At 42.4% G+C, this 23,702-nt stretch overlaps 2 protein-coding genes across 5 annotated transcripts in view; one reads left to right on the top strand and one right to left on the bottom strand.

The window, feature by feature from the left end:
• Positions 1 to 10,066: 10,066 nt before the first annotated feature.
• TXNDC9 (thioredoxin domain containing 9) lies at positions 10,067 to 20,607 on the bottom strand. Of its 3 annotated transcripts, none has more exons than XM_073664867.1 (5): positions 20,465 to 20,607; positions 18,446 to 18,644; positions 14,145 to 14,263; positions 12,625 to 12,879; positions 10,067 to 12,063 (listed from the first exon to the last, which is right to left on the bottom strand). In XM_073664867.1, exons 2-5 carry the CDS (start codon positions 18,620 to 18,622, stop codon positions 11,946 to 11,948), a joined length of 669 nt encoding a protein of 222 aa, XP_073520968.1. In that variant the 5' UTR covers positions 18,623 to 18,644; positions 20,465 to 20,607; the 3' UTR covers positions 10,067 to 11,945. The 3 variants fall into 3 exon arrangements, with proteins under 3 accessions (XP_073520968.1, XP_073520967.1, XP_073520966.1); XM_073664866.1 differs by having other exon boundaries at positions 20,411 to 20,553; XM_073664865.1 differs by lacking the exon at positions 20,465 to 20,607 and adding an exon at positions 20,187 to 20,339.
• Positions 20,608 to 20,618: 11 nt separating this feature from the next.
• The window catches only part of EIF5B (eukaryotic translation initiation factor 5B), a 66,350-nt gene continuing 63,266 nt past the window's right edge, over positions 20,619 to 23,702 (top strand). For both annotated transcript variants that reach the window (XM_073664859.1, XM_073664858.1), the window contains exon 1: positions 20,619 to 20,779. In XM_073664859.1, the coding sequence (XP_073520960.1) occupies positions 20,745 to 20,779 (35 nt within the window). In that variant the 5' untranslated portion in view covers positions 20,619 to 20,744. The remainder of the gene's footprint in view (positions 20,780 to 23,702) is intronic.

Raw genomic sequence — 23,702 nt, 5'->3', positions numbered from 1 at the left:
AGATGGAAGTCATCACGTTATTTACAGGGTTGGTACGGTACCTAAAATATCTTAAAAATATCTATTTTTACACCCTAATTAAGTTTGTAATTAGCATCATTATAAAATACCCTAATTGTGTTTTTATACTTCACTTCCTGTCAAGTTTCGTTTGAGAAGAGTCTCAATCAGGACGTCACAGGAGACTGGGACCACATTAATTTTCCTGAAGCGTCCATCACCCCTTCTGGAACAAGATGTCATAAGGGGGCAGCGCTGCAGTTACTTTCTACAGTTTCTATAATCACCACCCCCCTCTGAAGATGTCCTGGTTCCATGGCACTGTCAAAAGCTGCGGAAGAGGTGAGCGCAGCGCCGGCACTCTACTTCTGGCTCCACCGCCACAGGTTCTAACAGGGAAAGAAGATAGGAACAGTTAGTTACACCAGCGCCACCCCACAGCTTCTGTCACCACCAGCAAACAAATCGTTATCAGGGGGCAGTGATAGAAGCTGTGTGAGTGACACAAGCACCACCCCCTGATGATGATTTGTTTGAGGGCAGTGCTGGAAGCTGTGGGGCAATGCTTATTGCTTCTATCTCTGCCCTCTGATAATGTCTTCTTTCACAGTTAGAAGTTACAGCAGTGGAGACAGCAGAGTGCCAGTGCTGTGCTCAGCTCGCTCTCAGCTTCTATCAATGCCATGCTACCCAGACATCTTCAGAGGGCTACGATGAAAGATAGGTATATTTTTATTATTTTTCTTAAAGGGAATATGTCATATACGTTTTTTCAAATTACAAATAATACCACATACAAGGAGTAAATACCGTTACACCATGGCCAGACCACATATTACCACCACATAATGACGGAATAATACCACATGCAAGGAACAAATACTGCCACACCATGACCAAACCACATATTACCACCACATAGTCACCGACTATTACCACATACAGGGGACAAATACTGCCACACCATGAGCAGACTATATATTACCACCACATAGTGTCCTAATAATACCACATAGAAGGGAGAAATACAGACATACCATGACCAGATCACATATTACCACCACATAGTGACTGAATAATACTACATACAAGGAACAAATACCATCACATTATGACCTGATGACATACTGTATTACAACCACAAAGTGACCGAATAATACCGCGTACAAGTGACAAATACCATCACACCATGACCAGACCACATATTACCACCACATAGTGACTGAATTATACAACATACAGTGGTGGCCAAAAGTATTGGCACCCCTGCAATTTTGTCAGATAATACTCAGTTTCTTCCTGAAAATGATTGCAATCACAAATTCTTTGGTATTATTATCTTCATTTAATTTGTCTTCAATGAAAAAACTTATTAAACCAGACAGGGCACACCTGTGAAGTGAAAACCATTTCCGGTGACTACCTCTTGAAGCTCATCAAGAGAATGCCAAGAGTGTGCAAAGCAGTCATCAAAGCAAAAGGTGGCTACATTGAAGAACCTAGAATATAAGACATATTTTCAGTTGTTTCACACTTTTTTGTTAAGTATATAATTTCACATGTGTTAATTCATAGTTTTGATGCCTTCAGTGTGAATGTACAATTTTCATAGTCATGAAAATACAGAAAAATCTTTAAATGAGAAGGTGTGTCCAAACTTTTGGTCTGTACTGTACGCAATCCTGGGCCCTTTCCTGGTATATATGTCCCTCATCCTGGGCCCCTTCCTGGCATATATGTCCTTCATCCAGGGCCCCTTCTTGGTTTACATGTCCTCCATCCTGGTATATATGCCCCCCATGCTGGTATATACAGCTCTGGCAAAAATTAAGAGACCACTGCAAAATTTTCAGTTTCTCTGATTTTTATCTTTATACGTATATTTTTGAGTAAAATGTACATTGTTGTTTTAGTCTATAAACTACTGACAACATGTCTCCGAAATTAAAAGCTAAAAAATTTGTATTTATTTGCAGCAAATAATAAAGCGTCAAAATACTAAAAAAGAAACAGAGCTTTCAGACCTCAAATTACTCATGTTTTAACTCAGGAACAATTCAGAAATCAATATTTGGTGGACTAACCATGATTTTTAATCACAGCTTCCATGCGTCTTGGCATGCTTTCCACCAGTTTTTCCATGCTTTCCAATAGAAAACTGTTCAGTGGTCTCTTAATTTTTGCCAGAGCTGTATATACAGTAAAGACCAAAAGTTTGGACACACCTTCTCATTTAAAGATTTTTCTGTATTTTCATGACTTTGAAAATTGCACATTAACACTGAAGGCATCAAAACTATGAATTAACACATGTGGAATTATATACTTAACAAAAAAGTGTGAAACAACTGAAAATATGTCTTATATTCTAGGTTCTTCAAAGTGGCCGCCTTTTGCTTTGATGACTGCTTTGCACACTCTTGGCATTCTCTTGATGAGCTTCAAGAGGTAGTCACCGGAAATGGTTTTCACTTCACAGGTGTGCCCTGTCTGGTTTAATAAGTGCGATTTATTGCCTTATAAATGGGGTTGGGACCATCAGTTGTGTTGTGCAGAAGTCTGGTGGATGCACAGCTGATAGTCCTACTGAATAGACTGTTAGAATCTGTATTATGGCGAGAAAAAAGCAGCTAAGTAAAGAAAAACAAGTGGCCATCATTACTTTAAGAAATGAAGGTCAGTCAGTCCGAAAAATTGGGAAAACTTTGAAAGTGTCCCCAAGTGCAGTTGCAAAAACAATCAAGCGCTACAAAGAAACTGGCTCACATGAGGACCGCCCCAGGAAAGGAAGACCAAGAGTCACTTCTGCTTCTGAGGATAAGTTTATCCGAGTCACCAACCTCATAAATCGCAGGTTATCAGCAGTTCAGTTTAGAGACCAGGTTAATGCCACACAGAGTTCTAGCAGCAGACACATCTCTACAACAACTGTTAAGAGGAGACTTTGTGCAGCAGGCCTTCATGGTAAAATAACTGCTAGGAAACCACTGCTAAGGACTGGCAACAAGCAGAAGAGACTTGTTTGGGCTAAAGAATACAATGAATGGACATTAGACCAGTGGAAATCTGTGCTTTGGTCTGATGAGTCCAAATTTGAGATCTTTGGTTCCAACCACAGTGTCTTTGTGCGACGCAGAAAAGGTGAACGGATGGACTCTACGTGCCTGGTTCCCACCGTGAAGCATGGAGGAGGTGTGATGGTGTGGGGGTGCTTTGCTGGGGATTTATTCAAAATTGAAGGCATACTGAACCAGCATGGCTACCACAGCATCTTGCAGCGGCATGCTATTCCATCCGGATTGCGTTTAGCTGGACCATCATTTATTTTTCAACAGGACAATGACCCCAAACACACCTCCAGGCTGTGTAACGGCTATTTGACCAAGAAGGAGAGTGATGCGGTGCTATGCCAGATGACCTGGCCTCCACAGTCACCAGACCTAAACCCAATCCAGATGGTTTGGGGTGAGCTGGACCACAGAGTGAAGGCAAAAGGACCAACAAGTGCTAAGCATCTCTGGGAACTCCTTCAAGATTGTTGGAAGACCATTTCCAGAGACTACCTCTTGAAGCTCATCAAGACAATGCCAAGAGTGTGCAAAGCAGTCATCAAAGCAAAAGGTGGCTACTTTGAAGAACCTAGAATATAAGACATATTTCAGTTGTTTCACACTTTTTTGTTAAGTATATAATTCCACGTGTGTTAATTCATAGTTTTGATGCCTTTAGTGTGAATGTACAATTTTCATAGTCTTGAAAATACAGAAAAATCTTTAAATGAGAAGGTGAGTCCAAACTTTTGGTCTGTACTGTATATATCCCACATCCTGGGCCCCTTTTTGGTATATACAGTGGGTGAAATAAGTATCGAACACGTCACCAATTTTCTAAGTAAATATATTTTTAGGTATTGCTATGGACATGAAATTCTCACCAGATCTCGGTAACAATCCATTCAATAAAACCATAACTGTCCATAAATTAAGTTATGCGTAATAAAGAGAACTGACACAGGAAAACAAATTGAACACATGAAGAAAGAGTGGTGCAAAAAGCCATGGAAAGTCATGACACCAGCTGAAATCTATCAGTAATTAGAAAGCAATCCTGCCACTTTGTGAAAAGTAATATCAGCTGGTTCAACCGATGGCCTATAAAAAGGTGTTTCCTTACGTAAGGTGACATACAAGAAACATCTCACGATGGGTTAAACCAGTGAGCTGTCTCAAAACCGTTGCAACTATTCAAGCGCGTTTAAAGTTTGCTCAACAACATTTAGACAAGCCTGTGAAATACTGGAAGAATATAGTCTGGTCAGATGAGACCAAAATTGAACTCGTTGGATGCCATAATGCACATTATGTTTGGAGGAGAAAAAGGCACTGCATATCACGCCCAAAATACCATACCAACAGTGAAGTTTGGAGATGGGAACATCATGGTATGGGGCTGTTTTTCAGCATAAAGCACCTGCAAACTTCAAATAATTTAAGGAAGGATTAATGGGCAAATGTACCGTGACATTCTTGAAAACAATCTGCTGTCATCTATTAGGATGATGAAGATGAAACGAGTATGGATATTTCAGCAAGACAATGATCCCAAACACACTGCCAAGGAAACTCTCAATTGGTTTCAGAGAAAGAAAATAAAGCTGCTAGAATAGCACTATGTGTCTGGTACGGATCCCGAACTTTACCGTTCGGGTTTGCCCATCTTTACTCAGTGTTCATGGAAGGAGCCCACTGAACCTTTAGGATTTGATAAGCGTTTGTGTGGAAGAATGGGCCAAAATCACACCTGAGCAATGCATGTGACTAGTTTCTCCATACAGGAGGCATCTTGAAGCTGTCATTACCAGCAAAGGCTTTTGTACAAAGTATTAATTAAATTTAAGCAAGCGTGTTCAATACTTTTTCTGGTGTAATTTCTCATTATAACACAGAATTTATGGGCATCTATGGTTTGATTCTTTGCCTGTGTGGATTGGATGGGTTGTTACTGACATCTGGTGAAAATGTTATCTCCATAACGTCTTTAAAAATATATTTACGTAGAAAATTGGTGATTTGTTCAATACATATTTCACCTGCTCTATGTTCCCCACTCTGCATAAAAGAAAAACACCATTCTTCTCACCTTCCTCAGCTCCTTTGACGTCGGTGTCCTCTTTGTTGTCCTCTTATGTCCTCCCGTTCCCTGTGCTGCAATATACAGGTGCTTCTCACAAAATTAGAATATCATCAAAAAGTTCATTTATTTCAGTTCTTCAATACAAAAAGTGAAACTCATATATTATATAGAGTCATTACAGAGTGATCTATTTCAAGTGTTTATTTCTGTTAATGTTGATGATTATGGCTTACAGCCAATGAAAACACAAAAGTCATTATCTCAGTAAATTAGAATAATTAACAAAAACACCAGCAAAGGCTTCCTACGAGTTTAAAAAGGTCCCTTAGTCTGTTTCAGTAGGCTCCACAATCATGGGGAAGACTGCTGACTTGACAGATGTCCTGAAGGCAGTCACTGGCACACTCTACAAGGAGGGTAAGTCACAAAAGGTCATTGCTAAAGAAGCTGGCTGTTCACAGAGTGCTGTATCCAAGCATATTAATGGAAAGTTGAGTGGAAGGAAAAAGTGTGGTTGAAAAAGGTGCAGAAGCAACCGGGATAACCACAGCCTTGAAAGGATTAAGAAAAGGCCATTCAAAAATTTGGGGGGAATTCACAAGCGTCTTACCTGGGCGAAGGAGAAAAAGACCTGGACTGCTGCTCAGTGGTCCAAGGTGTTGTTTTCAGATGAAAGTAAATTTTGCATTTACTTTTGAAATCAAGGTCCCAGAATCTGGAGGAAGAGTGGAGAGGCACACAATCCAAGCTGCTTGAGGTCTAGTGTGAAGTTTCCACAATCAGTGATGGTTTGGGGAGCCATGTCATCTGCTGGTGTAAGTCCACTGTGTTTTATCAAGACCAAAGTCAGCGCAGCCGTCTGCAAGGAAATTTTAGAGCACTTCATGCTTCCCTTTGCCTATAAGCTTTTTGGAGATGGAAATTTCATTCTCCAGCAGGACTTGGCACCTGTCCACACTGCCAAAGGTACCAATACCTGGTTTATAAATAACAGTATCACTGTGCTTGATTGGCCGGCAAACTCGCCTGACCTTAACCTCATAGAGAATCTATGGAGTATTGTCAAGAGGAAGAAGAGAGACACCAGACCCAACAATGTAGATGAGCTGAAGGCTGCTATCAAAGCAACCTGGGCTTCCATAACACCTCAGCAGTGCCACAGGCTGATCGCCTCCATGCCACGCCGCATTGATGCAATAATTGATGCAAAAGGAGCCCCGACCAAGTATTGAGTGCATTTACTGAACATACATTTCAGTAGCCCAACATTTCAGATTGTAAAAACATTTTTCAAGCTGTTGTTATAAAGTATTCTAATTTACTGAGATAATGACTTTTGTGTTTTCATTGGCTGTAATCCATAATCATCAACATTAACAGAAATAAACACTTGAAATAGATCACTCTGTTTGTAATGACTATATATAATATATGAGTTTCACTTTTTATATAGAACTGAAATAAATTAACTTTTTGATGATATTCTAATTTTGTGAGAAGCACCTGAATGTCGCCGGCCAATCAGAGGCCGAGAGCTGACATTGGCATGCCTGCTATGGCAACGTATGACATCACTGCCATGAAATGCCAATGCCTGGCACGCTGACATTAGCTGACAGCCTCTGATTGGCTGGCAGCGTGTATTGCAGTGTCCGAGGACACACATTCAGCTGATGTGGGCGCTGGGGTCTGTGGGTCCCCCTCCTGCACAGGCTGTTTCACCTTCTACAACCGCGATCATTACGCCCCTGCCTCCACACATGCGCCAGTTTTCTGTTAGCGTCATGGCAACTCTAGGAATTCTTCACCGTGCCCCTTAGTGACGCCATCCTCATCGATGATGCGCTTCCGGGCCGGCGCACTATATCAGCATGCAGTTTGCTTGTCCTCCCTGTGGACAACAGCGCGCATAGCACCTACTTCTCCCTATCCTCTCCACATGTTGGGCACAGGTAATACATTGGACTGATGCGCTCATACCCTGAACAATTTTATTATTCTTATGTCTTTTCATGTTGTGTCATACATTTTCCATGTCATAGATTCCAGTGGACAGGAAGGGGAAACCAATATATGTTTTTATTGCAATTTTACTTGTACCCTTTCTCTATATATTTCATTACTCTTTATATGGCCTTTCATTACTATCTGTGAGCACTTTAAGACCTATACTCTAGTGTAGTTACCGTGACATGGTGGTTATATTATTCTCATAATTTTATATATATTGCTTTCTATACATATGACTACATTACAAAAACCATTACCTCTTTGTCTTTGATTATGCAAAATATCCAATGTTATGGATCACTGAATGTCAAACGGTCACCCTTCTACAATTTATGGTGTTCTTTTCAGCCTTCTTGCCCCTTGTACTAGAAATTCTCCATTTTGTTTTACTCTATATACACACACACACATTTACACTGTATATATTGTACAGCACTTTCATGTATTATTTTTTCCCTTTCTCCTTTTTAGAGACTATGCGATAATGACCGGAATAGGTCAAAACGTCTGGTTTCTGGTTGTCTATGTCCTCACACTGTGGATCATGTGTTTTGTGATTGTTACACAAATAAGGGAATTTCTAGATGAAGCATTTAAAGCAATTTCAAGAGTGCAGTTAATTTCAGTCTCTGGTCTATGACAGACATGTCACTGCGTGCTCTTTTTCCCCTGGACAAAATCTCAAATCTCACACAGGCACAGTCATTGTCACAGGTGCGTAACAATGGCTCAGCTCAATTACATGATGTGGAAGTTACTGTCCATGCACTTTCCCCAGCAATGTCAGCACCTGCGTGAATTTTTATGAGAGGAAGAAAGTCACTGAAAAAGCAGTGACCTGTCAATCAAAAACAGAGGCAGTTGGAACGGCTGGCGAACACCCAGATTTGCAGATGAAGACAAACAGCAGTGTCCAACCTTGCGGCTTATGCACCTCATTAGCATGTAAATTCAACAGGTGTTTCCTGAAGAATAAGCACATGGATGTCTTCAAACAAGTATCAATTGAATCTGTCTTACAATTCCAAATGCTGCTAACAGGTCATCTTTAAAGGGTTATTATCATAATCATAAATGGTTAAAGTTGTAAAATGCTTGTAAAAATTAGCGCTAACAAAACTTGTAAATGCTGCTCTGAAGCTGGTGGATCCGCTAGATCTGGCCAATTTCTAATACTTCAGAGGCAAGGTTGCCTTTGCTTGCAGCATTGGGAGGGCAATTTGGGCCAGTGGCATGGGAATGTGGCAAGATTGAACTGTCAATCAAGCAGGAAGCTGGGGAGTTGGGCGCTTCTGAAGAGGAGAGAATAGAGCTTGCTCTCAGTGGGAAAAACAAGATAATCTTGTAGTTATACCTAAAAATTAAAAAAAATTTGAACTCCTCCTTGTCCAGATCGCTCTATGTCCAAAAATGTGATATTATAACGTCCATGAGATTACTGTGACTATCTGCTCTTTAATTAATGCTGACATAACAGCAAACAGATAAAAGTTTTTAAAAAGTTGTATGTTTTCAGGCTTTAGAGATTAATTATTGTAAGTTTAAAAATCCCTTTAAACTTTTCTCGACTGTGCATCATACTTACATGGTGAAAGTTGTAAGGAGTGTGCTCAGGAGCTTCAATTGCTCCATACACCGACTGAGCTGGCTGTAAAATATTCATGCTGCAATTGCCAGGATCAGATATAATTCTGATTCCTCTTGTTTAAAGGAGGTTTTTCCAGAATTGCTAGAATATATCATCAATATTAGTTTTATAGGAGTAAGATTTTTCGCCAATGAGCTGATTGAAAGAGCAGTAGTTAAAATAGCCTGCATCAATCAAGACAGTTAAAGAAGACCCCATCACTATTGGGTCTTTAATTGAACCACAGATGTAATAAAACATACCATTTAAACATAAAATTTATTAACAAAGCATAACTTAGAAAAATCCCTTTTCGTAGCAAGAGACTATTATACAAATGAGCCGACTTCAGGAAGCCATCATGCTCCTCTGGTCTGCAGAAGTTACTTTCCCATGATGTATAGCATTAAAGTAAGGCGAGTTATTCCCTGATTTTCTACCTTCCATGGAGAACTGTTAGTCCCTACCAGAACCTGTCAGCATGGCTCAGCGCATCCAGTATTAACACAGTCGCAGTGCTGGCCAGGGCGGACATTGACTCACTGCTGCGCTGCTGATGAGCGCTCAGCGACAGACTGATAGGCAATCCCTCTACCAGTCCAGTGCTGAGCACTCATCAGATTAACAAGCAGTGCAGTAGTCAGTAAGTCTGCACCCTGACTGACAAGGAGTCTGCTGATACAGTATGTGCAGAGCCATGCTGACAGGTTCTGGTAGGGATAAATGGCTATTCGTGCAAGGAATATTGAATCATGCATTATTCGGAAAGTGACGTCAAAAGAGCCAAGGCACATGGCTACTTAGAGGTGACTGACTTTTGCATGATGGGCTTGTGCCATGAAAAATAATTTTTTCTGAGTTTTAGTATACGCTTTGTTAATAAATTTTATATTATAAATAAATCTGCTTTTAGAATACGCAAATTGAATGATAACAAATTTTTAACCATTTTCACTGCTATTAAAAATTACCTAAAAGAAATGTGTCCCCATCAGAACTAGAATGGCACCCGTACTTGTTGTACATTACTGTACTCCTCTTACTGGCAATGCTGTGCCAATGTCTCAACTAGTAGTCTTTTCAAACAGTGTGTTATTTTAAAGTAAATTATTGCAGGAAAATTGGAATTAAAAAGGTCATCTCACGAAGAGTCCTATTAGGCGATCCGCTGATTGCAGTAGGTTCAGCTTCTCTAAACCCAGGCGAGCAGTTATTATCATACTGATCATTCAGGTGAAAAGCCAGACATTTTCAGAATTAGAAACCGATATTAGGTGTGAATAAACACAAAGAAAATCTGATTAATTCGTTTCAGCTTTATTATTAGTCTGTTTAGAAAAGGAGCTATAATATTTAGATATGAAAATGGTTTGCATTGCCATATTAATCATTGTAAGGCCCCAAGATTCGTACAGAAGGTGACATGTAACAGAAACTGAATTTATTTTAAGCCTATAAAAGTTCAGTCCCAAGTGGAAACCTATGATCTTTATGCAAACAGGTTTTAGAGTGAAGAATACAACTAGGAGATCGTTTATTTAAAGTCCCTGCAATAAATCTTCTGTGGCATGTCAGAAGGGAGTCAGGGTATCATTTAAATGAAGGTGCAGACTAACTCATCTGAGCACCGCACCTCTTCGGATCTACTTGGTTGATTCTTGGAGAGGCAAAGTTTTCAGTGTACACATCTCTGGTCAAATCTCTTTGCAGATCATATGACAGCCAGAAGGACACAGTGCTCAGCTGACAGATTTTATCCTTTCAGTTATGAGATCAGTGGTGGCTTTAGCACTTATTTTTAAATTATAGGTACACGCAAATGAAACCTTTCACCTCGGAAAACGCTATTCACCAGCAGTTATAAGGTTAATCTGCAGATTAATAGTATTACAATGCCACCTTACTGAAGGTTGGGACACTGGGAGAAAATTAATTTATTTCTTCTCTGGAGCCGCCGGCTTTAAAGGTTTTCAACTACTGCTTTTACCCCCTTTCACATGTCCTAACGCTTCATAATAATCACTTTTCTAATATACTTCTATTACCTGCCCTGCTTCGGTAAACGTATCTCTGTGTGGGTCATCTAGTTGTCCTCTGTTGTGATGCAGTCACTGCTACTTCCGATCTGGGGACCAGAGTAGGACAAACTGAGTAGCGCATGTCATTGGTAGGGGTGGGGCTACCTCTCAGTGAGTGACAGCAATGCAGTCTGAGCATGCATGCTCAGATGAGACTTCACTCTCCTCTTCCGCCTGGATCCTGCCGATGCTTTGGAGCGCCATCCCTTCAGTTGACATGCGCTGCGATGTGCTGCTGATCATTAAAAAGCATAACACAGGGCTTGTCTGCTGAAGGAATGGCACTTCAAAGCTTCAGCAGGATCCAGGCAGAGAAGGAGAGTGAAGCCTGATCTGAGCTTGGTCATGCGTGGTGTAGACTGGCTCTGCCAAAGCGTTGAAGTGCCGTCCCTTCAGCTGAAAAGCTTTCTAATGATCAGCAGCACATCGTAGCACTTGTCAGCTGAAGGGATGGCGCTCCAAAGAATCGGCAGGACCAGGCAGAGGAGGAGAGTGAAGTCTGATGTGAGCATGCGAGCTCAGACTGCTGTCACTCACTGAGGTAGCACCACCCCACCAATGATGTGCCTACAGCAGCTGCTGACAGTATATTGAGCGATGACTATCCACTAACTGCACGCCCCATGACAAAGCCGGTAGCATTTTCAGAGTTGACAAATACCATGTAAATTGTTTGAAGAAAATCAAAGTGGTAATCTAATGCAAGTAATAATTTACACCCTTGAGTTATTAGGGATATAATTTAAGAAAAAACTACTAAAAAACAAAAAAGCATTTGCAGTAGATGTATTCAAATCAGGAACATGTAAGCCATAAAAGGACCATTCATTTATATTTCATGTTTTTTTTTTTTTTTGTATATAAATAGCTCAGATTATAAAAATTTTTAAGAAAAGTCCTGCATTTTAGAGCAAGACGTCAACTACCAACCTCAACCAATAAATCTAGCTTGTATGAACACTTTTTAATTGACCAAGGTATTTGCACTTCTGTACTGATAAATTGCATATCCCCAGGGAAAGATTATCAATGACATCTCATTTTAAGATCTGGCATATAAAGAAGGCTCAGTCACAGAGGAACATAAAGATGTATGCCTAGTCGTCATCAGAGTCTGAATCATATTTCTTTCCTCGTATACTTTTCTTTTCCAGCTTTGTGAAGTGAGAACCATATTTCTTCTGATTTTGAAAAGGAGGCTCCATAAGATTTCCACTAGAATGAAAAAAAAAGCAAAAGCAAAATCATAAATAGCCACAGGATAATAAAAGAAAACTATGCACGGAGCTAGTATTCCAGCCTTAATGCATATATACTTGTCTTAAAGTCAAGAAATTAAAAGGGTTGTCCTTTCACACATGCTACAAGAATCCTGGTGATGTATGTGACCTTCAAAAAAAAAAAAAGTCTTCCTCTAAAAACTATTCTAAACCCAAAGTAAAGAAAGAAAATTGTAGCTCGTCTTTCCCAAACAATGGGCAATAAAGTTCTGTGGCAACTGTACCACGCCAGAAGAGTATTGTGTGCTGATCCAACCGTAATCAATCAAATTCATGCACAATTTGCTCAATGGTAACTGTACCGCCCAGCATCTAAGAGCGAAGCACCATGTCAGATGTGCAGGTACTGTAAAGAATGAGGTATGTCTGGTATTGCATCTTATGCAGATACCATGTAGCTTTTAGGCTGTGCAACTGAACTCCGTCAACCTTATAGAAACAATTCACTAAAAGGAAGCAGAAAAAGAGCCTGCACCTAGAATGAAACATTTCCTACCTGTAGGTAATTATATCGGCACAGCCAAGTCTCCATTCCAAGGTCTCTGTAGTGAACTCATCGGTGTTCCCCAAATCAGTAAAGCCGACAATATAATCTCTCGTTTTTCCATCCTTTACTAGTGCCAGAGTTGGGATGACTTTAATGCGCAGCCGTTCACATAAGAAGGGAGCCTTCTCCACGTTCAGTTTCAGGAATTTTGTTTCGAAATGCTTCTTGGCCAGAATCGCCAGGTGTTTGTCCAGGATCTTACATCTATTGAAAAAGAGGAAAGGCGAGCAAAAACTCAGTAATCATTCGCCATAATTTTTCTAATCAGTGTATAATTGACTCGATATTTCCTTATATTGATTCCACATTTTTTTTTTTAAAGCTCTGATTGCTGTGAGTGAACACAAACACACACACACCCCCATAGGCTTATATGAAAAAAGCAACATCCGACACACAGCACTGTGTGATCTAGCAAGTCAGAATAGCAGTCATGTGACCCAGAAGATAACCGGCACGGTCAATGGAAGCCGGGGAAGCAATGTGAGCATATTAATGTACCGACACTACAGATACATTCACACAGGTTTATCCAATAAAAAGTTTGATGGGAGGGCTTTAACGAGCGTTGGGTATTCAGTTTAGGAAGCACTAAAAGAAAGTTCTCCTCCCTTCCTAGTGATTGCTGGTAGGGAGCAGAAACTGCTGTTTTATAGCAGACCCAGATCAGCTCAGCAGTGTGGGCAGGAGACCGAATTTTCCATGTTACTGAGGCCAATATGCCAATCCCCTAGATATAGAGGAAGTTATACCGTATTTTTCGTATTATAAGATGCACACCCCCCCCCCCCAATCAAAAATTGGGAGGAAAATAGGGGTGCGTTTTATAATCCGAAGTGAGCTTACTGGTGGGTGGGGGGGTGGTGGAGTGGAGTCATAGGAGGCAGGCAGATCTAGTCTCCCAAGATCTCAATCTGCGCTGCCTCCGGTGGCCATATTCCCGAAGCCCACTGCAGGGAAATCATTGGGAAAGGGGTCTCCCCTCCCCAGCGTTGACATCTTATGACAGCCCAGAGGCCGCAGCATCGCCCCACTGCTGCCGCAGGCCTCCTGAAGCAGCGACCCTGCCTCACCCCTCCCACGGTAAGCTACTAGTAAAAAGAACTATAAGATGCACAACCATTTTTTTTTAAACATTTTTTTTCCTATTTTCCGCCCCAAAATTTGGGGTGCATCTTATGGTCTTACAGTCCGCAAAATACGGCATATTTACAATCTTAAAATGTCCTCAAAGGTCTTACCATCTTATAAAAAGGCACAATATGTGAAATAAAAAATAAAAAGCAGAAAGGAACTATATACATACATATACACAGAATCAAAAAAAAAAAAAATTAACAAAACATATGTTTCATAAAGTGAATTCAAAGAATTGCTTCAGAAGTGCAACATAAATTTTCAATTTATTTTAGTGGTCCCTTGTGGTCGTTAAAGTAAATAAAACTAAAATCTGTAAAATTTTTCAATACCTGAAAGTAGAATCTTTGTAAAAATGGCAGATCACATTTTTACTTTCCTTCACTTCCGTGAAGAACTCTCTCTCACTAGGTATTTCTCTGTATTCTCCGTGCCCTTTGGATATCCATTCCTGAGCAATTTAAAAAAAAAAAAAAGAATATAGTCAGGACGCTAATCATTCTATTTGACACCACTTCCAAGCAATGATGCAATTTTCCTTAAACACAAGGTAATAGGCTATAACATCAGGATAAGTGAGAAGGAGATGGAGCTGGCAAACAGCCTCTCCTGCTAAGGGCTTGTTCACACAACCGTATTTTCGGTCTTGGTGCTGTCTGTGAAAACAAACGGACAACACTCTGACCAATGTTATTTAATGGGGCAATGCAGATGACCAATTTTTATTCATAGACTGAATATGTGTGTGAAAATAAATAAATCGCCGCATACACCAGCTTCATTTGTAAATCGGATGGGACTCAAATTCAAATCTATGGGTGTGTAAAAAAAAAAAAAAAAAAAAGATCAGATGCCATACACAGACACAGTTTAGCATCCAATTTTTACACATGTTGCAATTCTGTGACATAGGAAACGGTAAATGGTCTTTTAAATGATTAATAGCTGCTGTTATGTTCAGTATTTGACATTAGTATTTGGAAGCCAAAAAAACAGGAGTGGGTGATAGAAACACGTCACCACTTCTGTATTTATTATACTTTTCCTCTGATTGTCCCTCACCTGGTTTTGGCTTACACATACTAATGTAAAATACTGACCAAATACTGAATGTGTGAAATGTCAATGACAAGTCGGAAAAAAAAAAATAAATTGTCCCACTTTTCTGGATGAAACTCTCAATTTTTTTTTTTTTTTTTATACGCTTGTGTGAACCTAGCCACACTCTGATATGAAAGAGAACGTAAAGTCACCAGCTTCCTCCTACAGCTCAAGAAAAAGTCTGACAGTGAATGGAAAATGCTAAACTGGTGGAAACAGAAGCCTCTATGTATGGCAATGGGACAACAAAAAGATGACAATGGAGAAGCAGATTTACGAACGGTGCAAAAGAATAGCAGAATCAATTTAATAAAAATAAATAAAGCACTCCCCTATAATTCAGATGGAACCCACGATGGAGCAAGAGACTAGAATGACAAATGGAGTTAAATTGTACTTTTATTTGGACAGTGTCAGTCTTTCCAGATGGGCACAAAACGGTATCTGAATCAATGGTCACTGTAAGGAAAAAAAACAAACAAAAAACAGAGTCCATTTGAACTCAGTCAGTGTCATTACTGTCTATAGTTCTGTCTGAATCCCCAAAAAAACCCTAGACACACTGTATAAGCAGTGTGAACAAGTCCTGACCAACTGTATTTATATGGCAGTTGCTTTAAAGGGAATGTGTCATCCCGAAAAAAATATCGCTTCTTCAATTGCTGAAAAATAAGTATTAATGTTTTAATTAAAAATAAATAAAAAAAAAATTAAAATTTTACATAACTTTTTTTATTGGTATAAACTAACAGTTTTGATATTTTCCACTTTTAAAAAAAACTAGGAGGAGCAGCTGCTGAAAACCTAGTGTACTGTATACTGGCATCATGAGGACTGCAGTAAATGTGTGTGATGCCGCCCCTCCCCACCTCTACTGGGTGTTTGCAAACAGAGGAGGATGAAATATAGAATCACAGTGCAGAGACATTTTGTTGGTGACTGCAAGGTGACAGCGCGATGTGGACAGTCACCAAAGATGGCCAGCAGCGCAGATTCCATTAATTGTTGCTGCTTGCATTACCCCGCTCTGGGAGGTTGGATATGCGAAGGGTACACATGATGAGATATGTGGGTTGTATCAGACACGATGGGCATTAGATATGTGGCTCTGAAGGCTGTAGCACATATGACGGGATTAGATACGTGGTTATGTGTGCGGTATCACACGTAATGGGTATTAAATATGCGGGTTGCATCACACATGATGATTATCAGATATGTGGCTCAGCGGGTTGTATCACACGTGATTGGATTAGATACAATGCTGTGCTATGTCACTGGAAAGTCTGCTTCAGATGTCTGTAATTCAGGGACATCTAAATGAGGCTATGGCTGTGTGCCCACGATGCGTTTTTTAAGCGTTTCCGCAGCGGCAAAAATGCTGCAGAAACGCTTAAAAAAATGCTTGGTAGAAGGCCTGCCATGTTCCCCAATGATAATCCGCATGTGCTGTGCATGGTTATATATCCTGAGTCTTTTTCTTCCGAATAATTTTGTGTCTTTACATCAGGTTACTGTAGCACCCCTTTCTATTTGTGATTATTATTCCCCAGCAGTGCCCACTTTTTCTTTTTGTGTACTTAATCCGCATGGGCTGTGCACATGCTGCGCAAATTTCCGCTGCGGATTATCATTGCTGAAAATAACGCAGCACTACCAATTATTTTGCGGAAGCGCTGCGTTGCATGGATTTATATAGTGTGACCAAGTTGTCAAGTACTTTTCCAAGTGATGCTAAAATCGCTTGGAAAGCGCTTGTCAACCCGCATGCGGAAATGCATGTGAAGAACGCTTCACATCCGCTTGTCCCTGGAAGGAAAAACGCATGTACAACCCGCATACGTTTTTTCTGCCAGGGAGATGAAAGCTCAGGAAAAAATCAGGAGCATTTTTGCATTGTGGGCACATAGCCTTACACTGACATAAAGCTGAGTCAGTGCTCAGAGCACAGTATCGTGATGATTACTCTGCTGTGCTCTGAACACTACAGGCTATCAGTGGCGGAGGGCGGTGATCAGCAGCCTGGTATTGTACTAATAATCCCATGCTCTCAAGCTATTGTCACCACTGGAAGAAGTCTCCGCCATATGCAGTGTTCTCACCGCTCAGAGCAGCCCTGCGGCAGTAACTTCTCCAGCGATGTGAACAGTTCGGTAGTCTGACAGTAGTACAATGTCAGGCTGCCGTCCTCTGCCCTGATGCACTGCTCACCACATGCCAGCAAAATGTTTTGTTTTTTTTCCTTTTGTTGCTCATTTTTTCTCCACTGTAACTAGGTCATCCATAGGAGCTCCAGTTACAGGGCAAAACAGCACCCTAAAGTGACATACTACAAGTCACTGGTTGAGAGGATCAAGGTCATCTTGAACCCAGTAGCCTTGTTGTGCAGGGCAAAGAGGCAGCGATAATGTGATCACCAGGTCATACTGAAGCATCGCCACTGCTCACTCAGTGCTATGTAATAAACTGCTTTTGTCCTCTTCCTAGGGTCTCCGGCTTTGTCTGACAGCTGGTAACCAAACCTGCTCCAGCTGAATTGCAAGAACAGGAGCTTTGTTCCCGCACATTACTTTTACAATGGCACTTAGTCATTTATCTGGATAAAGAAGTGTTTTAGGTAAAGTTTCCAAATAAGCTTTTGTATGTGCATGAGGAATTAGACTATTTCTGGCCACTATATGACTTGTATCCTACATGTTTCATCAGTCTTTCCCCTTCAGGGTCTCTCTCTCTAATTTTCAGTTGTCTCTGAGCTGGTGGGTGGAGACTAGCTGCTACAATGTCTCCCATACACAGGACACAGAACCAGTCGGATTCCAGCTCTTCTTTACCTGTGTAGAATGTGTTCAAGTGCAGTAGAAGCATGGATGACATTATATAGCAGAAAGGAGGATAGTATACTGCAGTACTCAGCTGTGTGGCTGAGAATGTAGCACAGGAATTGGGTAAAACTCTTGCTATACACTGCAGCACGATCTGCATGGTTCTTAATGTGTTGAGTATTCCTCCTTCACCCTCCCCTCTCCACAGACACCACAGTGAGTTGGGAGTTGGCCCTGCTCTGACCAAGATAGATTTGAGTTGTTTTTCAGAGTGAATGATGATTTTAGGGCCAGAGGAAGCAAGATATTTCCTTGATAAGGTACATCACAAAGCTTATTATATTCACCAGTATTATTGATTTATGCAAAGTCTGCTGAAACAGTAATGACTATTTAGCCCCCTAGATGCTGAACTACAAAGCAATTGCAGCAAACAGCTGGTATTGACGGGGGTGGGGAGTAGTCTCAGTTATGCAGGCATCTACCAGTGCATTGGAAATGTAGTATCACAAGGTGTCCATTAATCTGAAGGGCCAACCTTGTAATGCAAGCACAGCTCAAGCCCTACAAATCTTATCTTTCTTCTTGAGCAAAGAGAACGGTCCAGAGTAAGAAACTCCCTCCCTGATCTTCATATACACCAATATGGAACTTGTACAGACGTTGCCTTTATAAGACAAATATCTGACAGTGTGACAAGTGGAAGTTACCTGCTTCTGCTGCTGTGCCTTCTTTAATGCCTCCAGACGCTTTTCTTTTAGACGTTCCATTTCATCTTCATCCATCTGATCCAGCTTTTCCAGTTCTGCATCTAATTGTTCCTCCATCAGTTTGGCAGTTTGCAGTAACTGGTTCTCCATGACTTTGGTAAACATGTCGGCTGCCATCTTTTCAGCAAGTTGTTTTAGTCTGAAAAAAATATTATCTTCTATATACCAAAAGCAAACAAATCACTAATGCTCCAATTGTACTGTACTTAGAAGCGATTCCCACTAATCCTATATTGATTAACAATTGTTAAGATAAAACCCCCCTCTACCCCATACACAATAGATAGCTGGTGGCCAAATGATGACCCCCCAACACACAAGCGGCATCATCGGCAGGTAATGCAAATGTGCGCAGACATGTCGCTCATTCTGGCAGCGTCACTGCGTCTCTGAAGCCAGGTGTACGCTTCCCGGCCTCAGAGGCAAGCACTGCGCATGACCGGAAGTGCAGAAGATAGCTTCCGGTCATAAGTAGTGCGCACCTCTAAGGCCGGGAAGCGTACACCTGGCTTCAGAGACGCAGTGACACTTGTGCAAATTATGTTAGACAGGGCTAGTTAGGGAGGGGGTTTTATCACATTTGGCTGAGTACTGCTGGTTTAGAGGGCAAGGAGGACCAGACAGGTTCCCTTTAAGAAGAAAATAATTGGCAGTCATATGTATGGAGCCTGTAGAGATTCACTCTCTCTGGTAGGCATTAGGCCTTAGGTAGCGTTCACACAGGCAATGCAGTTTTTTATTGCTTTCTACTGGTTGAACAGCACCAAAACAAACTCAAACATGAAACTCTAGCCTTGTCCAGTCGCTAGCTAAACAGGACAGACCCTGGCTACTCGTACACGGCTGAGCTAGTCCCAGCTTGGTCACGCAAAACAGCCATTGTCCATAGCTATCACTGATATTTGTGGTTCTCTGACCGCGGCCTGTGCATTTAATCATGATCACGTATGTCAGCGCGGGTTCACAGATTACAGTCCTTTCTCCATCAGCCTTCTTCATACACAGAAGTAGCAAGATCCCACCAGTCTCGGTGTCCCCTTCAGTCTGAGCTCCAGCAGCTTCCAGCAACAAATAGAAGTGTTCAACTCAAGGCACAGTTCACACTGAACAGGCTGCAGCGTCCACACAGTTCTCTGCAGCTATCACAGACTACGCGCAGTGCTCCACCCCTCCCCCCCCACAGACCCCACACTCACTCTGCACTACCAATGCCAGCACATCATTAGGCTACAAACTGATTGCACACAGCGTGCAGATGTAGGATATTATCGGCCCCCATAAATATTAGAGTACAGTCAGCCAGATCGGCCGGTATGAATGGGTTTGGGGCCCCTGACAGACGATGTCGGGGGCGGCTAAGGATCCGGCATGGATGTACTGCCCACCCTTTTGTTCTCGGCGAGCTAACACCAGCGATGAGTCTCACAGAGGGTCGGGGGAAGACAGTGTCCCCTTACTTGCCTCCGGCCTTTCCCTGTGGGAGGCATGGGATGGCATTATAGGGCACTTGTGCCCATCCTAACCCTGACACACAGGACCGGTCAGATGCGGCACAATGATGGCCGCTAGCTCAGGAGTGACCATGAGATGGGAGAGGTCCCTGAGGTGCAGTGGCCGCGCCCGGTACTACACTCCCCCGTGGGCCCCGCTCCTGGGATCCCCTACTTAGGCCGCACATTACCTGCTGTCCCCGCTCCGTCGCCTCCACACCGGCCACTCCCACTAACAGCGACCACTGTCAGGACAACCAAACCTCCGTACGGGCGTGTTACCCAGGCGCCCTGCTAAAAGGATGTCACGTGCTCCCTACGCATGACGTCACAACGTCTAAGAGGCATCGGTGGCCATTTTTGTTTCTGGCACAAGAGAAATCTGATTGTGAAAAAGATCAGCAAAATGTCTAACCAGTTATATCCGTACGACCATACTCCGTGGTATAACCTCCTTCCCAGAAAATACCTCCGCTTTTCATGATGTATTATTAAGCAGTATTCATCACGACATCGCTCAGATTAATCATTGACTAGAACCGACACGGAGCTGCTAATTCAGAACGCTCTCTACGTTCACATGACGTAACCAAGTGCGATCAGACGCCTCACCCTATTGGCTGTACGCGGGCAGTAACCAATGACGGTGCGCCGGGGGGGTAAGGTCGTGCGCATGCGCAGGAGAAAGCACTAGCAGCTTGTGAGCACCATATGCAGCGAGGTGGTAGAGCTACACTGACATAGGCACCATGGGCAAGAAGCAGAAGACCAAGGCCGAGGAGAGGTAACAGCAGGCATCCCTGTGCCCTTCATAGCCTGCGGCGTGTGTAATGGCCGGACAGCTGCGATGCTGCTCTGAGGCCTAGAAGACGGCGCCTGCCGGGGCTGATGGATGGGAGGTCCCGATAGTGCAGCATGTAGTGCCCAGTGTACAGGCTTCCTGCTGCCAGCACCGAGTGGGCAGTCACCAGCTGCCAGGGCAGGAGATGCAGGCTTATACTGCAAGGCCTGGGCAGGAAGTCTGCATTCTGCACTCAATTACAGTCTGTTGTTCTCTGTTATCAGCCACCCAAGTGAACTGTGTTACTGCCCCACGATCTCCGCTGCCTCTCATATATACAGTTATGGGGAGTGCTGTGATCCCACCATTACTGTTAGTGGACAGAGAGTAACTGCCCTACTGGGGTAACTATGGCTCGCCAGTCTTACAACTGATCGCTGATGGTCAGAGAGGCCAGATCTGGGGGCTATAGGTGCCATGCTACAGGTACAGGTTTGGGGGATCTACAGGTGCCATTATACAGGGTCTGGGGGTCTACAGGTGCCATTATACAGGGTCTGGGGGTCTACAGGTGCCATTATACAGGGTCTGGGGGCTACAGGTGCCATTTTCTAGATAGAACTTTTAGGTTTACAAGTTGACACTAATTTAAAGGGCAAGTATCAATATTTGAATGTGGTGTACACTGTATGTCAGTAATGCTCCATATACAAATTGCCCCTTGAGACAGGAAGAGGACTAGAACTCTAGCGCCACCTATAGGAAGTAGCAATGCTAAAAGTCTATTGACCCTTTATCGAGCCTTGTCACATGACTTGGGATGAAAGCCAGAATCTCTATAGGTGGCACCAGACTTTTAGTCCTCTTCCTCTATGAAGAGGCTATTTGCATATTTAATTTCCCAGAGGAGCATTGGATGGCTTATAAGCCTCCTCACATTGGCATGCCAGGTTTGGCTTGTCACTTTCCACAAGGAGAAATGTTGCCCTTGGTTCCCGGAGTAAGGCTCCATGTACACGTCCATATGACACATCCTGGTGCTGGATTTTTCTTAGCACACTGACCCATAGAGTTTAATTGATCCATACAAACGTCAGTTTTAAAAACGGATCTGTGTCTCCCGCCGAACATGTCCTGTTCTCATCCATTTTAATCAGACTCTACCATCAGGCCTCCTTCACATGTCCGTGTTGCACATACGTGTTGTATTTGTAATGGGTAAGTGTGGGAACCGTGAAATAAACAATCTATGGTGCTGTTCACATGTCTGTGTTTTTACTCGGATTGTGTGTACATGCAAAACACACGGAGACAGGTCTGTTTTTGCCACGTAGCACAAAAGACAAAGGACAATACAAGTCTATGGGTCCGTGAAAAACGTACAGCATACGGATGGCATCAGTACAGTCCGTGCTTAACATCACAAATTATAGGAGAAGCTGTCATTTATTCCTTTCTTTATCCATATCGGAAAAACACTGATGGTAAAAACGGACACACGGATGGAAAACACTGATGGTAAAAACGGACACACGGATGGAAAACACTGATGGTAAAAACGGACACACGGATGGAAAACACTGATGGTAAAAACGGACACACGGATGGAAAACACTGATGGTAAAAACGGACACACGGATGGAAAACACTGATGGTAAAAACGGACACACGGATTTAAAACACTGATGGTAAAAACGGACACACGGATGGGAGAACACTGATGGTAAAAACGGACACACGGATGGAGAACACTGATGGTAAAAACGGACACACGGATGGAAAACACTGATGGTAAAAACGGACACACGGATGGAAAACACTGATGGTAAAAACGGACACACGGATGGAAAACACTGATGGTAAAAACGGACACACGGATGGAAAACACTGATGGTAAAAACGGACACACGGATGGAAAACACTGATGGTAAAAACGGACACACGGATGGAAAACACTGATGGTAAAAACGGACACACGGATGGAAAACACTGATGGTAAAAACGGACACACGGATGGGAGAACACTGATGGTAAAAATGGACACACGGATGGGAAAACACTGATGGTAAAAACGGACACACGGATGGGAAAACACTGATGGTAAAAACGGACACACGGATGGGAAAACACTGATGGTAAAAACGGACACACGGATGGGAAAACACTGATGGTAAAAACGGACACACGGATGGGAAAACACTGATGGTAAAAACGGACACACGGATGGGAAAACACTGATGGTAAAAACGGACACACGGATGGGAAAAACGGACACACGGATGGAAAACACTGATGGTAAAAACGGACACACGGATGGAAAACACTGATGGTAAAAACGGACACACTGTCACCAGTTCCGTTTTTCATATATGTTTGTATGGTTTATACGGACGTGTGACGGAGGCCTTAATGTTTATGGGGATCTGTATAAAAGCTGATTCAGATGTCTGCATACACGGACCACCCGGCACAGACTGGCCGTGGATCTCCCGACCTGAGCATGACAGCTTTATGTATTTTTTGTCGGGAGGCCCGCTGCCAGTCTGTGCTCGGACCAGGTTGCCCTAGAATAGTGGAAATGTTGTAGACATACTTTGTACTTCAGTCTGCTGTGCAAGTTTCATCAGTTCTTAATGGATCTATCTATTGTCAGTGGATGGAAATCGTTCAGGCAGTCTACTGGCCCCAGTGAGAATAAGTGCTGAAGTAAATAGTTGCGACTAGAGTGATACCCGGCTCGGTTCCTCTCGGATGGTAACATCACCCACGTGTGAGTGCAGCCCAATTCTACACTCCGCATTCGTTACGTTTATTTCAGGCTTCTTTGGGTTTGAGTCTAGAAATTCCTCCTTTTATCTCTTGGTTTCCAGCTGTAGTTTCCCATGTGTATCTGGAGCAGCCACTATTTTTGTGGCCTGACTTGTAG

Source organism: Phyllobates terribilis, unplaced genomic scaffold (assembly GCF_046119375.1).
Source record: "Phyllobates terribilis strain yellow unplaced genomic scaffold, ASM4611937v1 Scaffold_2__4_contigs__length_985480577, whole genome shotgun sequence".
NCBI lineage: Eukaryota > Metazoa > Chordata > Amphibia > Anura > Dendrobatidae > Phyllobates > Phyllobates terribilis.
Note: the sequence above shows the minus strand (reverse complement) of the source record. Positions and strands in the feature narration are given on the sequence as shown.

Bases quoted from the DNA above. Each gene is read 5' to 3' on its own strand.
- TXNDC9 (XM_073664867.1), bottom strand. From the start codon at position 18,622: ATGGCAGCCGACATGTTTACCAAAGTCATGGAGAACCAGTTACTGCAA. The intron at 12,880-14,144 runs GTATTGAAAAAT...CTTTTTCAATAG, and splicing joins TACAAAGATTCTACTTTCAG to ATGTAAGATCCTGGACAAAC. The intron at 12,064-12,624 runs GTAGGAAATGTT...TTTTCATTCTAG, and splicing joins GCCGATATAATTACCTACAG to TGGAAATCTTATGGAGCCTC.